General features: G+C 44.0%; 1 protein-coding gene across 1 annotated transcript in view; it reads right to left on the bottom strand.

Annotated features, from left to right (window-relative positions):
• Nucleotides 1–1,533: 1,533 nt before the first annotated feature.
• SORD (sorbitol dehydrogenase) overlaps nt 1,534–13,492 on the bottom strand; it is a 49,813-nt gene continuing 37,854 nt past the window's right edge. The window contains exons 5-9 of the mRNA XM_006882947.1: nt 10,146–10,264; nt 7,128–7,193; nt 5,926–6,101; nt 2,567–2,688; nt 1,534–1,699 (exon numbers count right to left, since the gene is read on the bottom strand). Of these exons, the coding sequence (XP_006883009.1) occupies nt 1,534–1,699; nt 2,567–2,688; nt 5,926–6,101; nt 7,128–7,193; nt 10,146–10,264 (649 nt within the window). The remainder of the gene's footprint in view (nt 1,700–2,566; nt 2,689–5,925; nt 6,102–7,127; nt 7,194–10,145; nt 10,265–13,492) is intronic.

Below are 13,492 nucleotides of genomic sequence, written 5' to 3' on the forward strand. Positions count from 1 at the left end.
CCATCATCTTCTGTGGAGCATCTAATGGATTCAAACCGTGTGCCTTTGGTTGGCTGCACCACTCCTTACCTTTAGGCTACCAGTGAGAATTAGATACTACTCATGGAAATTTCTGGCAGTAACTAAAATTATACTTGATGCAGAAATTATGTCACTTTTGGAAATTTCAATATTTTTCTTTCTATGACATGTATAAATTGAGTCCATTTCATCCGAGCACAGAGGCAGCAGCAGTCATAGGCACCACAAGCAGAATTTATTATCTGAGGCAGTTTGAGGAATTCCAGGCTCTGACCTCAAACTTTGCCATCCCAAGAAAGCCAGAACCTTTCAAATCTGTCCTCCATCCCTGGGTGAAGAGTCAGAATAAGGAGCTGCACGTCTGTCACCACTACTATATCCTTATTCTTAATTAGCAGTCTCAAAATCACAGATGGGCATAGTGTGATTGAGAACCAAATCTTGTTAAGAAAACCTGCAATTGCAATAAGATTTATACTACAACTGGGCACAGGATCCAGAGATCTCATTTAAATAGAAAGATAGCCAAGAATCTTCAATGATTATGTGAAGGAAAAAGGTTTTCTGCTTAAAACAATCAGAGTTACATGGAATTATCCAATAATTATGAGTGAATTTGAGAGTGAGCCTAGAAGGCAAGCTAGTCTGTGAGGTGGGAAAGCCAAGAGCAGAGAGACCAAATTGGGCTGGGCCAATCAGAGTCCTGGTTTCAAGTCTCCCCATGATTTTCATTAGGTAGGGCTCTCCTGAGGGCCTAGCAACAAGGGAACCTACAGTGGCTTCCCCAGACTAAGTCTGCCTAAGGGGTGAGAGTAGGGAGTGGTGCAAGCCAGTTCTTCTTCTTGCAAATTAAATGACGGGGATTCTCAAGAGTTGAAGGGGCAGACTTCAAGCAGTGATGAGAAGGCTCCTGACAGTTGTCTACATTTGGGGCATATAAGCTGGTCTGACCTCACATGGAATTTACTTGTGCAAGGTCTGTCCCTTTTCTCAGTCTCCTTTTACCATGAATTAGCCCTTAGTTCCAGCAACACTGTGCTCTAAACAAAACTTACTCTCTCACCTTTGCATCCCTGTCCTATCACAGATCCTGAGTAGCAGAGTTTTATGGAAGCCATCCTGTCTCAGACCTTGAGTTGCCCCATCTTCATAACTCATCTCCACCCCCACGTGGCCACAGCAATGGTGAACCAGGAGCACGGTGGGCAGATTCTCATCCTTGCTCAACTAAGGCACTCCAGGAAGAAGGGGCGCTCCCAGCACCTGCTGCCAAACTCTGCTCTACTTACTTGCTGAACTTTGCTCAGTGTGAACAGATAATTTGGCTACAACTTCTCCCAAACAATCCCCATTTATGTGTTTATGGCATACCTCCTAAGGCTCTTTGTTTATAATTAAGTCTTTCAATTATTCTTACCATTCACAAGAGATTTTTGTATCAGAGCCCAGTCCTGCCTTTGCTTTTAGCTGGAAAGCCAAGAGGGCAGGAATGAGTGCAAATCTCAAGTAACATCAGGGATTCTGGTCATTGGGGTCACACTTGAGCATGACTTTAATCCCCAACCCCTTTCTAGATGTTTCAAAAGCTTCTAGAGCTTTCTCTAGAGGAAACCTATGGGTGACTAAGGGCTTAACATTCACAGACTTGGATGCAAGCATGGAAATCGCCACCGGCCACCTGTAAAAGATCACAAGCAATTACACTTTACCTTCTGGCAGGAAGTAGCCAGGCCCTCAAACCCACCAAATCATATCTCCTAAGGCTTTTTGTTTGTACGGCCATATTTATTATGGTTCTTTAAACAAAGTTTGACCATATTTATTTTAATTCCATGGTTCTGCAAGCCCAGTTTTATGGACCACTAGTGGAGGAAATTACTTTATAGGACTTGTGACTTAGAAGTGCAAATTGTATTTCCAAATGTCTCTAACCTGCAATGCCTTCTATGAAGCCTAGAATTCCTTCAGCATTAAGCATAAGGTACACAAGGGCTGATGTGAAAGGGCAGATAAATCTCAAGAGAGGCAGTTTAGGATAATCCAGTCCCACCCACTTGCAGCTCAGCATGGCAGAGTTTACTGGAAAACTAATGCTGAGCTAAAGAAATAGTCACCAACTACAGATGGAGAAGTGGTCCTGAGTGAGGATGCTAGTGGGGAGAGGATAGGTCTATAAAAAATGGGCAGAGGGAACGAAGACTCTCACTCCCCAAGATGAGCTTTGGGGCTCAGGAGTGGAAGCCAACGTGATCTGTGCATTTAACAAAAGGGAAGAGAGGCTTTAGGTAATGAGTGGTTGACAAGCAGCAAAAGCAAGCTTTAACCCACCTCCCCTCCCACTGCCATCTTTGCCTTCCTAATCTCAAAGGGAGAGAGAATGAATGTTCCCTTTCTAGATCCCTATCATATATCACGGCTCTCACTGTGGTCTTGGAGTGTCCTTCATGAATAAATAAGCAGCGGGTCCTGGTCCCAGAGGTCATGGTGAGTCTGTCCTGGTCTTGCCCCCTGCTCAACACCCCAGGCTCACCCACAAGACACTCACGTGTTGCAGTATCGAAATACGCCCTTGATATCCACTTCCCGGATGGCAGCGTGCACCAGGGGAACAGTGATCATCTCAGGGCCCAGCCCCACAAGCACCATGGTCCCACCAGAACGTGTTGCCTGAAGAAGGGGTGAAACCAAGCAAACCCAGAAGATAAGGAAATGTAGGCTTCCCCCTCCCAATAGCATCCTGGAGTCACACAAAGGACCCTCGGCTGCATCAGATGAGTCCTAAAATTCAGTACAGAAAATTGTTCTATAAAAAAGTTGAGCAAATGAAACAGGACAGCAGAGCAAAGGTTTTTTTCTTTAAAGATATTGAAATGGTAACACTTTGCCAATAGAGAAGTACGCACAGTGGGAGCATCTTCTACTGTCCACGGAATCCCAGGAAGGAGCTACGGGTCATCAGGTCCCAGTGAGGATCTTCTTTACAAATGTAAGATTAATCACCAGCAGCTCCCACACACTTTTCAAAGACTAATTCAGCACTAGATATTTTTTACTTTGAGCATGTCTTCATCTTAGCCCCTGTGTCTCTTCTGGGGTGTCCCTCCACCAGGGCCAGTGCTTTAACAGAATCTCAGTGATGAGATAAAGGGAACAAACCTTACAAAGCATCATACAAGTGAGAAGAGTTATCAGAGTACTGGGGTTTCAAAAGTCGTTTGACATAAGCAGAGTGGCATTTAAAACCATGAGACTTTTGCCCCCATAATATTAGTCATTATGGATTTTGTCTTCCTGGAACATTCATCTGCCTTGTCAGTTCCTTCAGTGGAAAGCTGGTGGCAGTAAAATGTCTCCTGACAATTTCTACTTAATTCTTCATGGGTTCTATGTTTGCTCTGGAGATTTCTGGGGACTGTAGTGCAGGTTATTGTAAGACACAAAAAAAATCAGGCAACTCAAACACGCTTAAGTTTCTGTCAGGCATTATTTTGGCAAGTTCTAATTGAGACCCTGCGAAACACTAACCAGGGGAGCTACTAAAAGTACACACCAGAGAGAAAGGCCTGCAGTACAGTAAGATGCAAGATGCAGAATTTGTGGGTCTGAGCAGCATGGAGGTGACTCCCAACTTCACCTCTTCTGGTTGTGGGGCTCTGGCCATTTGTCACCTGTAAAACTAGGATTATGCCGCTCCAGGAGGGCTGTGTGGACTATCATCATCTTGCCCAACATTAGTGTGGGATCAATGTTTGACGTTTTATGTTCTTATTGAAATGACTTACACACTACTTGTGAACTTGTCATTAACGAGAAAAAAAAATCTTCTAGTCAGAGATCCTTGGTGTCTTCAATGGGAAAAAAATGGGCAGTGCCAAGGGTGGGTTTAAAAGTGCAGTGAGTCACAGAGCTGATGATTGAGAAAACACCTAAAAAGCTCCATTTCCTTATTGTCAGTTCAGCCCTGCCTTGTGATGAGGAGCAATAGCAAGTGGGTCATTTCAACCGCCGAGAGAATAGAAGTTTGTTGACTGAAGGCAAACGAATGCCCAGACTACTTGTCCACTGTTACGTGGGTGTGACCTCTGCACCAAGGAGATGATCTCGATTGTGCCCCAAAGTATCTGCTCGGTCTCCCCATAAACACTGTCTCATCACCTCTGACAGGGAAGTGATTCTCAGTTATGTTCCTATACAAGACTTCCGCCTAGCCTGCCTATTGGCAGAGAGCAGCCTGCACATTCTTCACTACCTATCATGCGTGTTGGCCCTACACCCTGTATCACAGGTGCACTAGCTTCAGGGTAAAGCCCTTGACATCATATTCACTTCCACACCCACCTCTTGTAGCTTAGCAGCTAAGGCCCCACCATCAACAGCTTGAGATGCCACTTCCTCCCAGATGCCCTCAGGGCAGGGTAGGAGCAGGGAAGCCTCTTATTGGAAATCATGCCTTTCAGGTTCCTCAGCTCATACTGCCTTCCTGTAGAGAATGGGTTACCAGCCTGTTGGCAGCTTGAAGAGGGCATACCCTACTACTCTCATAGCCCTCACAGTGCCCAGAATACTGACATTCAGCAGGCACTCAGGATATGGAAAGAGAAGATGGAGCACATGCAGACCTATGAGTCCCCTGAGATTTGGCTTCTCTATATCCCTTCCCTCATGGTGACCACTGTCTCTGACAGTGGAGCAAAGGGCTAGGTGACATCAGCTGAAGCTCAGGACAGGTGAAGGTGGGATCTCCTCCTCACTCTCTCACGTCATTCCCTGAAGCCCAAGTAGGAAGTGGGTTGATCATTTACCAGGGTGCTAGGCTTGAGGGATGTGCCACACAGCTTGAATGGTCAGCTTTTCCAAGAACGTCTTGCATGATGCAAAATGCCCTCATGTGGGAACCAGCTATGACTCAGAAGGAAGAAGGAAACCTGAGCCACAGTACGAAAGCAGTACAGGGGGCAAAGGTGTCCCTGGGGAGGCTGCTGTCAACTGTTCTTCCCAGCTCGGCTCCTCATCTCCACAGAGCTACTCTCTATCCTGCTTGGAAATCTCAAGCAATGGGACAAAGCTGGGCTGGGCATGAGTTGGCCTCAGCATTTTATCAGTGGGGTTCAAGGCTTCTCTCATTATAAAATGTGGGCAATGATAACGATTTTTCTGAGCTGTTATTCAGGATGAGGCATCATGCCTGTTATAAAATACCTCATAGAGGATCCGGCTTACAATAGGTTTCAGAACCTAGGAATCACCTTTCCTCTCGTTTCTCTCACACTTTGATCTGCCAATACCACTCCTCCAACTCCCTCCCAATTTTCCTGAAATTGCTGGTGGCTCACTGAGGAGAAAATCAGATACTGGTGCCTTATCTCTTCCCAAGACTGGAAGAGGACAGTGGTAATTACCTATGAGTCTAAAAATCACTTCACCTTTGTGACTAACTGTAATATTACAGTTAACAACTCAAAAGCTGTAGTTTCCCCTCAATAAAACAAGAAGGGGATTTTCCCCCACATAACTAAGCCACGCATGGCCTTCTGTTCTTCCTGCTGGTTCTTTTCCCATAAAAGCTTTTATGATCATAAACATGACCATGAAGCTGCTTAATACTAAAGGTGTTTTCTCAAGCCTTCTGCATAGGTGCTGTCTAGCTTGACCCTCACAATGATCCAATAAGGCAAGTAGTGCTAGCTCCACAAGAAAGAGATGACTGGAGTAAAAGGAAGGATTCCTAACAGTGAGCTTCCCAACTACTTTCTCTGTGGACTTAAGCAAAATGAATCTCTTGCTATCTCTCTTGTTTTCTTATATCTCTCTCTCACTGTTAGGAATCCTTCCTTTTACTCCAGCCATCACTCTCCACTGATTCCCCAGAGCTACTCCTCAGCTCCATTGCCCTTGTCCACTCACGTAGATGCCCGACTGGATGGCAGACTCGGCCCCTGTGCACTCGATGGTGATTTCCGGCTTGCATCCCAGCAGACCTTCTACTTTACTGGCGATTTCCTGAGGGCCCTCTTTGGAGATCTGGAGGATGAGATCTGCTCCAATTTCCTTGGCTTTGGACAACCGAGCAGCAGACAGATCTAAAGTTGAATGAAAGTTTCTTTCAGAGCAATTGGATGGGTGATTAGGGAGAAAATAAAATGGAGATGCAGGTTTTCATGCTAGCAAAGCTCTGAGGCAGTGGGCGGTGTTGCCGAACCCCATACATATCCATATACCATATTTCCACATATACACACTCTCACAGATCACACACACACACACACACACACACACACCCGACATGCACACAATCTCTCAAAGTCCTCTATAATCCACACTGTGGTGTGTAAGTACACACACCACAGAGCGGTACACACACCACATTGCGGTATGCACACACACACACTCTCACATATTCTCTTCCTTAAGTACACACTCACACGCCTGCATAATCCTGTATATCTCCATATATGCCACACAACTTACCACGCACCTACATAGACATATGTATATATACACATGTACCTGTGTCTTCTCTCATGTCTCCCACATGTATCACACCCCGCAACACACACAATATCAACTCCATATTCACATGCACAAACATATCCACTTTGTCCCCTGGGCTTGGACAGATCTATCAAGAGCTGAATCTCCTCTTAGGGTCAAGAAGGTAATATGGACCTCTGAGGTCGCCAGATAGTCAGGCCTGCCCTCTCTCAACAAAAGAACCCTCATCTTGAGCCCTGACTTGGTCATCCCCTGGGTGAGCTTTTTAATCCTGGAGCCCACAAAAAAGGTAGAAACCTTCTTTAATAAATTAACACCTCAGCAAGGGAATGGGCCTCGTGAATCTCCCCCAAACTATAGTCCCCATCCCACTGCTTCCCCTAAAACTTAACTCCCTGCCATTGAGGCAGTTCCGACTCAAAGCAACCCTCCATCAGGTTTTTGAGGCAATGAGTCTTAAAGGAAACTGTCCCTCTTCCTCCTGAGGAGCTTCTGGCAGGTTTGAACTGCCCAAGGTGCATATTGTCTGAGTTGGCAGTGTAACTCACTGTGGGTTTCACCATCAGGGCTCCCATGTATCCCCTAAAAGGGATCGAAAAAGAAAGAATCCTTACCAGTCACTACCACTTGAGCTGCTCCCATTGCTTTGGCCACAAGCAAAGTGACCAGTCCAATTGGTCCTAAGCAAAGCAGAAAATAGGAGACACTGTGAAATAGTTAATATCATGCCAAGGCTATAGTTAGGAACCATATCTTTTGTGTATCCTTAACAGTTATTCCAATGGGGAACTGATTTTCATGCATGTGTTGGACTCTTTAACTTTTGTATATCTCAGAACTAGATAATTTCCACTTACTCTTGGATACTGCATGGGGAAAATATTTTTACTTAGACTTTTTACTAAGATTAGAGAGATTACAGAGCAGACTGGTACTTCATTCAGTCATCAATCTGTGTTTTGGTGTGTAATATTGATTACAATCCCCATACTGTACCATCATTCTTCCCACTATCTCTCTAGGGTTTTGGTTCCCAATTATCCCACCATACTCTCCCTTCCTACCTTCTAAGTTCTATCCTGGAATAATTTCTACCCTTGTGATCCTGTGTGGTTGACTGTTCCAAGAGCTAAGTATCTCCCTGGTGGTTGTGTTCACCTTAAGCATCTGTTTATCCTTGGGCTGTGAGCAACACTACAGCAGTGAATTCAGTTCCAGGCTCGGAGGACACTAGGGGCTCACAGACTCTACAGTCTACCAGTCTCCATTAGATCAGCAAGCTCAGATGTCTTTGTGATTTTGAGTTTTGTTCTTCATTTATCTAACACTCTCTCTAGGACTTTCTATCAAGATCCGGTTCAGAGCAATTCACACTTGTAGTCAGGCATAGTCTAGATCTTCTGGTTTCAGGGTCATGGAAGTTGAGCGGTCTGTTGGTGCTATGGACTGTTTGTATCCATGTGTTTTTTATTGTCAGCATTTGTCTTTGCTCCCGGCATGGAGATACCAGTGATTACACCTTAGATGGTTCCTCAAAAGTTTTTGTCCTCTGTTACTATTCACCAATGTAGTGTGTAGAATTATTGTCTTTGTGGATTATGTTCTGTCATTTGGCTTTAGTATCTCCTGAGACTATGGTTCTGAAGCCCGATGACCAGTGACCCATTCCCTCAGGCTATTTGGTTACAGTTAGGAAGTTTATGTAATATTGCCCCCTGTTGGCTCTACTATAAACATGGATGCATTTGCAGCACACATGCATGCTGAAAATATCATCTGCCAAACTTAAGTAACCGTGATCACAGGTGTAATCCCTTTCACTTGCCCTATCTGTTCACCTTCCTGCCTTCCTATGTATTCGCTTGCAGGTCATTGTTTATTACTGGTAATAGAGGGTTACATATGTAATAGTCTTTTGTTTTAAGAATTCTTGTGCACCTATTTCTGCCTTTTCTTTAGTGATACTGTGCTAATCACCTCTTATTTTACATTGACTTTTATTTTATCCAACTTATTACGTGCCTATTATCTAATTACAAATTTTCCCTTTTGGGAATAATCTTGAACCAGAAGATTTAAGAAAGGATGTACTTGTTTAGGGAACAAGACATCTCAGAAAGTCTAGGTACACTTTCCTGTACTCTCCTTGGTCCTTGCCTTTTTGAGGACCCATCATACACTCCCCAAGGACTTCTTCTTTGGGTGACCTTTGAGAATATCCTGAAAGGAACTTTCAGTAAGTTGACTTCCTGGGCTGGCCTTGTTGCTTCAGGACGCCCAGATGCCCAAGAATTATCCTGGAAACCAACCTGCTTCCTCACAGTATCTGAGTGGCAGATGACATGATGGTTTAAATATTTAAAAAAACTCCACAAAATTAGGCTATACAGAACATCTTTGAGAAATTTAATTTTTTTGTGGGTTTTCCAAGAAAGCAAGGGGGGAAAAATCCTGGAAAAAGTGGAAATGTCCAGCAAAGGGGTAATTAAATAAACCACCCTGGAATATCAATTACCTATAAAAACTACATCACAAATCTATAATTTGACGTGAAAAATGTTCACAATATACTGTTTGGGGGGAAAAGAGTAGGTAAAGAGAGGCATACTCCACATGGTTTTATTAAAGACTAAAAGCAAGATATTAGCAGCAAGGCCTCTCTCCATATTTCCTTTCAAGGAGGAAGGTCTGAACCTCTGGGGATGTAACTTTCTAATAAATCTATCTTTATTATTTCACCCTCAAAAAGGAAAAAAAAACCATATTAGCAGTTGTTTTCTCAGCCTGATGGATAATGGAGCTATGAGTGAATATGTGTGCGTGCACATGCCCTTCAGTCCGCTGACTCACTGGGGCATATTTATTCTATACCTTCATGCTTCTTAGGAAGCCTGTGGCCACTTACTGTGCCATGCCAAAGAAAATCATTCACAAACACATATTAAGAACACTGGACCACAACTTAGTCTTCTTTTTATTCAGACTCCTTCTTTTTCTCCTCCCATGCCCAGCATTCTACCTAGGTTACCATTAGAAGACTGGAATGATTTGGTCTCAGGCTGCTGTCACTTGTTCTGGGCAATAGGAAGCAGGGAAATAGAGAAGGCAGCCAGCTATACCCCATATCCAGACAGAATACTGGTTCATGGCAGTCTGGACTCCACTCCTCCCTTTGGTCACGAGGAGGGTTTGCCTCATTCCTGGATGAACTGGGTGATCATTGCTCTGGTATGACTTACAAAACCCCAAAGTTGTCCTTTTCTTCACTATCTAAAATATTTCTCTAGTTCAAAATAAACCCAAAATCAATTCTTTAAATGAGTAAGAAAAGGTTTATAATACTGAAGATATATATAAACACACACACCACACACACACACACACACACACACACACACACACACACACGATTTTCACAGTAAAGTTTGCAAAATTGGCAAAAGAGGGCAGTTATAAGGGTCAATATAAGCTAATTTAGAAAAATATTGGTCAGTGAGAGAATGAGAATGTTATTTTCTCTGACACACATAGATTCTAGAACAAATCCCATACCTTGGAGGGGGAACAAGATGGCAGAGGGGTTCCCACATTCCCAGTTGGTACATTCATAACCAGGGTGTCATGTTTCTTACCAGCTCCACAAACCAAGACCTTGTTGCCCAGGGTGACTCCAGCTCGCCTGCAGGCGTGGATCCCCACAGAGAGCGGCTCAATCAAGGCTCCTTCTTCAAAGGTGACATTGTCAGGAAGTCTGGAGGGTTATTCAACATAGACACACTTAATCACTCTTAGTTAAAAATAATAACAATAGTTAACAGTATTCATTTATAGGATAGGCAGCGTGTTAAGCAACATATATTTCAGATTGTTGTTGTTACGTGCCGTCGAGTCGCTTGCGACTCATAGCGATCCTATGTACAACAGCCCTAAACTCCACTCTGTCCTGTGCCAATAGCACCATCTCCAATACACCCATCGCAATTGCCCCAGTCACTGAATCAATCCACCTCATGGAGGGTCTTCCCCTCCTGCGTTGTCCCTCCACACTACCAAGCATGATGTCCCTCTCCAAGGACTAGTCCCTCCTTACAACATGTCCAAAGAATGTCAGATGGAGCCTCAGAATCCTTGCCTCCAAGGAGCAGCCCAGCTTGACCCTTTCCAGGATGAATCTGTTTGTTTTCCTAGCAGTGCATGGTACCCTCAATACTCTTCTCCAGCATCACAGTTCAAAGGCATCAATTCTCCTTCTATCCTCCTTCATCACTGTCCAGCTCTCTGATGCATAACAAGTGATTGCAAAGACCATGGCCTGTATCAGACACATCTTAGTCTCCAGAGAGATACCATTGCTCTTCAGTACTTTGGAGAGGTCCCTAACAGCAGACTTTCCCATTGCAATATGTCTTTTAATTTCCTGCCTACTGGTGCCGAGAGTGTTGATTGTGGAGCCAAGCAAACTAAAGCTGTGAACAATCTCAATCTCTTCACCATCCATCCTGATGCTGCCAATTGGGCCAGTGGTGAGAATCTTTGTCTTCTTGATATTGAGCCTCAATCCATATTGGAGGCTGCAGTCCTTGACCCTCTGCAGCAAGTGCTTTAGATCCTCCTCACTTTGCACAAGCAGGATTGTGTCATCTGCATATCACAGATTATTGATAGATAATCCACCAATCTTGACCCCACATTCCTCCTCATAGAGCCCAGCCTCCTGGATAATCTGTTCTGCATACAGGTTGGAAAGGTATGGAGACAGGACACATCCCTGGTACACGCCCTTCCCAATTTTGAACCATACAGTGTTTCCTTGTTCTGTTCTGACGACTGCCTCTTGGTCCAAGTATAGATTTCTCATTAGCACGATCAAGTGTTCTGGAATTCCCATTCTTGTCAGTCAGCCACAGTTTGTTATGATCCACACAGTCAAATGTCTTTGCATAGTCAATGAACACAATGAAACAATATATTGACTAAATATTTCAGATAAGTTTAGGTAAATCTTCAGAACAGGTCTGTGGTTGTTGTAAACTGTTGAGTTAGAATAAAAAAATAGCTGACTGTCCAGTAGGTTTTCAGAGGCAGTAAATCTCATGGGAAGAGATTGCCCATCTGCTGGTAGATTTGAACTGCATACTTTGGGGTTGCAGCACAGCTTCTTACTACTAGGCCACTGTTGTTGTTGTTATGTGCCGTCGAGTCGTTTGCAACTCATAGCAACCCTATGTACAAGAGCCATACACCCTGCTCTATCCTGTGCCAACCTCACCGTCTCCAACACACTCATTCCCACCACCCCAATCACAGAAGTGATCCATCTCATTGAGGGTCTTCCTCTCCTATGCCATCCCTCCCACTTTCCCAAACATGATGTCCCTCTCCAACGACCAGTCCCTCCTTGCAACATGCTCAAAGTATGTCAGACAAAGCTTCAGAATCCTAGACTCTAAGGAGCAGCCCAGCTTCACTCTCTCCAGGACTAACTTGTTTGTTCTCCTAGCAATCCATGGTATATTCAACACTCTTCTCCAGCACCACAGCTGGAAGGCATCAATTTTCTTTCTATTATCCCTAGTCACTGTCCAACTCTCTGATGCATACCTTGTAACTGTGAAGGCTATAGCCTGGATCAGGCGCATCTTAGTCTTCAGCCTGATGTCGTTGCTCTTCAGTACTCTGGAGAGGTCCCTGACAGATGGCTTTCCCAATGCAATTCACCTCTTGATTTCCTGGCTGCTGGTACCAAGAGGTTGACTGCAGAGCCAAGGAAACAGAAACAAAAACAATCTCTTCACCATCCATCCTGATGCTGCCAATTGGCCTAGTGTTGAGAATCTTTGTTTTCTTGATGTTGAGTTTCAATCCGTATTGAAGGCTGCAGTCCTTGACCTTCTGCAGCAAGTGCTTCAGGTCTTCCTTAGTTTCAGCAATCAGGGTTGTGTCATCTGCATAACACAGGTTGTTGATGACTTTTCCACTAATCCTGATGCCACATTTCTCCTCTTACAACCCAGCATCTCAGATAATCTGTTCTGTGTACAGATTGAAAAGTTATGGAAACAGAATACATCCCTGGCGGACCCCCTTCTTGATTTCAAACCATGTAGTATCTCCTTACTGTGTTCTGACAACTGCCTCTTGGTCCAAGTATAGGTTTTGCATTAGCACAATCAAATGTTCTAGGATTCCTATTCTTCTCAGAGTCAGCCATAGCTTGTTGTGATCCACACAGTCAAAAGCCTTTGCATAGTCAATGAAGCACAGATAGACATTCCTCTGGTACTCTCTGCTTTCTGCCAAGATCCATCTAACATTAGCTATAATATCCCTACTACCACCACCTCTTCTAAATCCAGCCTGCACATCTGGCAGTTCTCTGTTGACATTTTGCTCCAATTGTTTTTGGATCATTTTCAGCAGAATCTCGCTTGCATGTGATATCAATAATATTGTTCAATAACTCCCACACTCTGTTGGGTCACCTTTCTTGGAATAGGAATAAATACCTATCTTTTCCAGTCAGTTGGCCATCTGCTGTCCTCCAGATTTCTTGGCACAACTTAGTGAGTACATCCAGGGCAGTGCCTGTTTGTTGAAATATGCCAATTGGTATGCCTGGAACCTTGTTTTTTGCCAGTTCGTTCAGAGCAACTTGAACTTCCTCCTTCATCACCAAAGGCTCTTGCTCATACATTGTTTCATGAAATTCTTCGTGTCAGCCAATTCCTTCTGATACAGTGACCCTGTGTGCTCCTTCCATCTTCTTTCAATGCTTCTTGGATCATTTAACATTCTACCCAAAGTATCCTTAAGTATTGCCACCCGTGGCTTGAATTTGTTTTTCAACTCCAGCTTAAGAAACACTGAGCGAGTTCTGCCCTTTGGATTTTCTGACTCCAACTCTCTGCACATTTCATTATAGTATCTTGCTTTGTCATCCCGAACTGCCTTTTGACATTTTCTTTTCAGCTCTTTGATT

Source organism: Elephantulus edwardii, unplaced genomic scaffold (assembly GCF_000299155.1).
Source record: "Elephantulus edwardii isolate Elephantulus edwardi_28Jun2011 unplaced genomic scaffold, EleEdw1.0 scaffold00026, whole genome shotgun sequence".
Taxonomy (NCBI): Eukaryota; Metazoa; Chordata; class Mammalia; order Macroscelidea; family Macroscelididae; genus Elephantulus; species Elephantulus edwardii.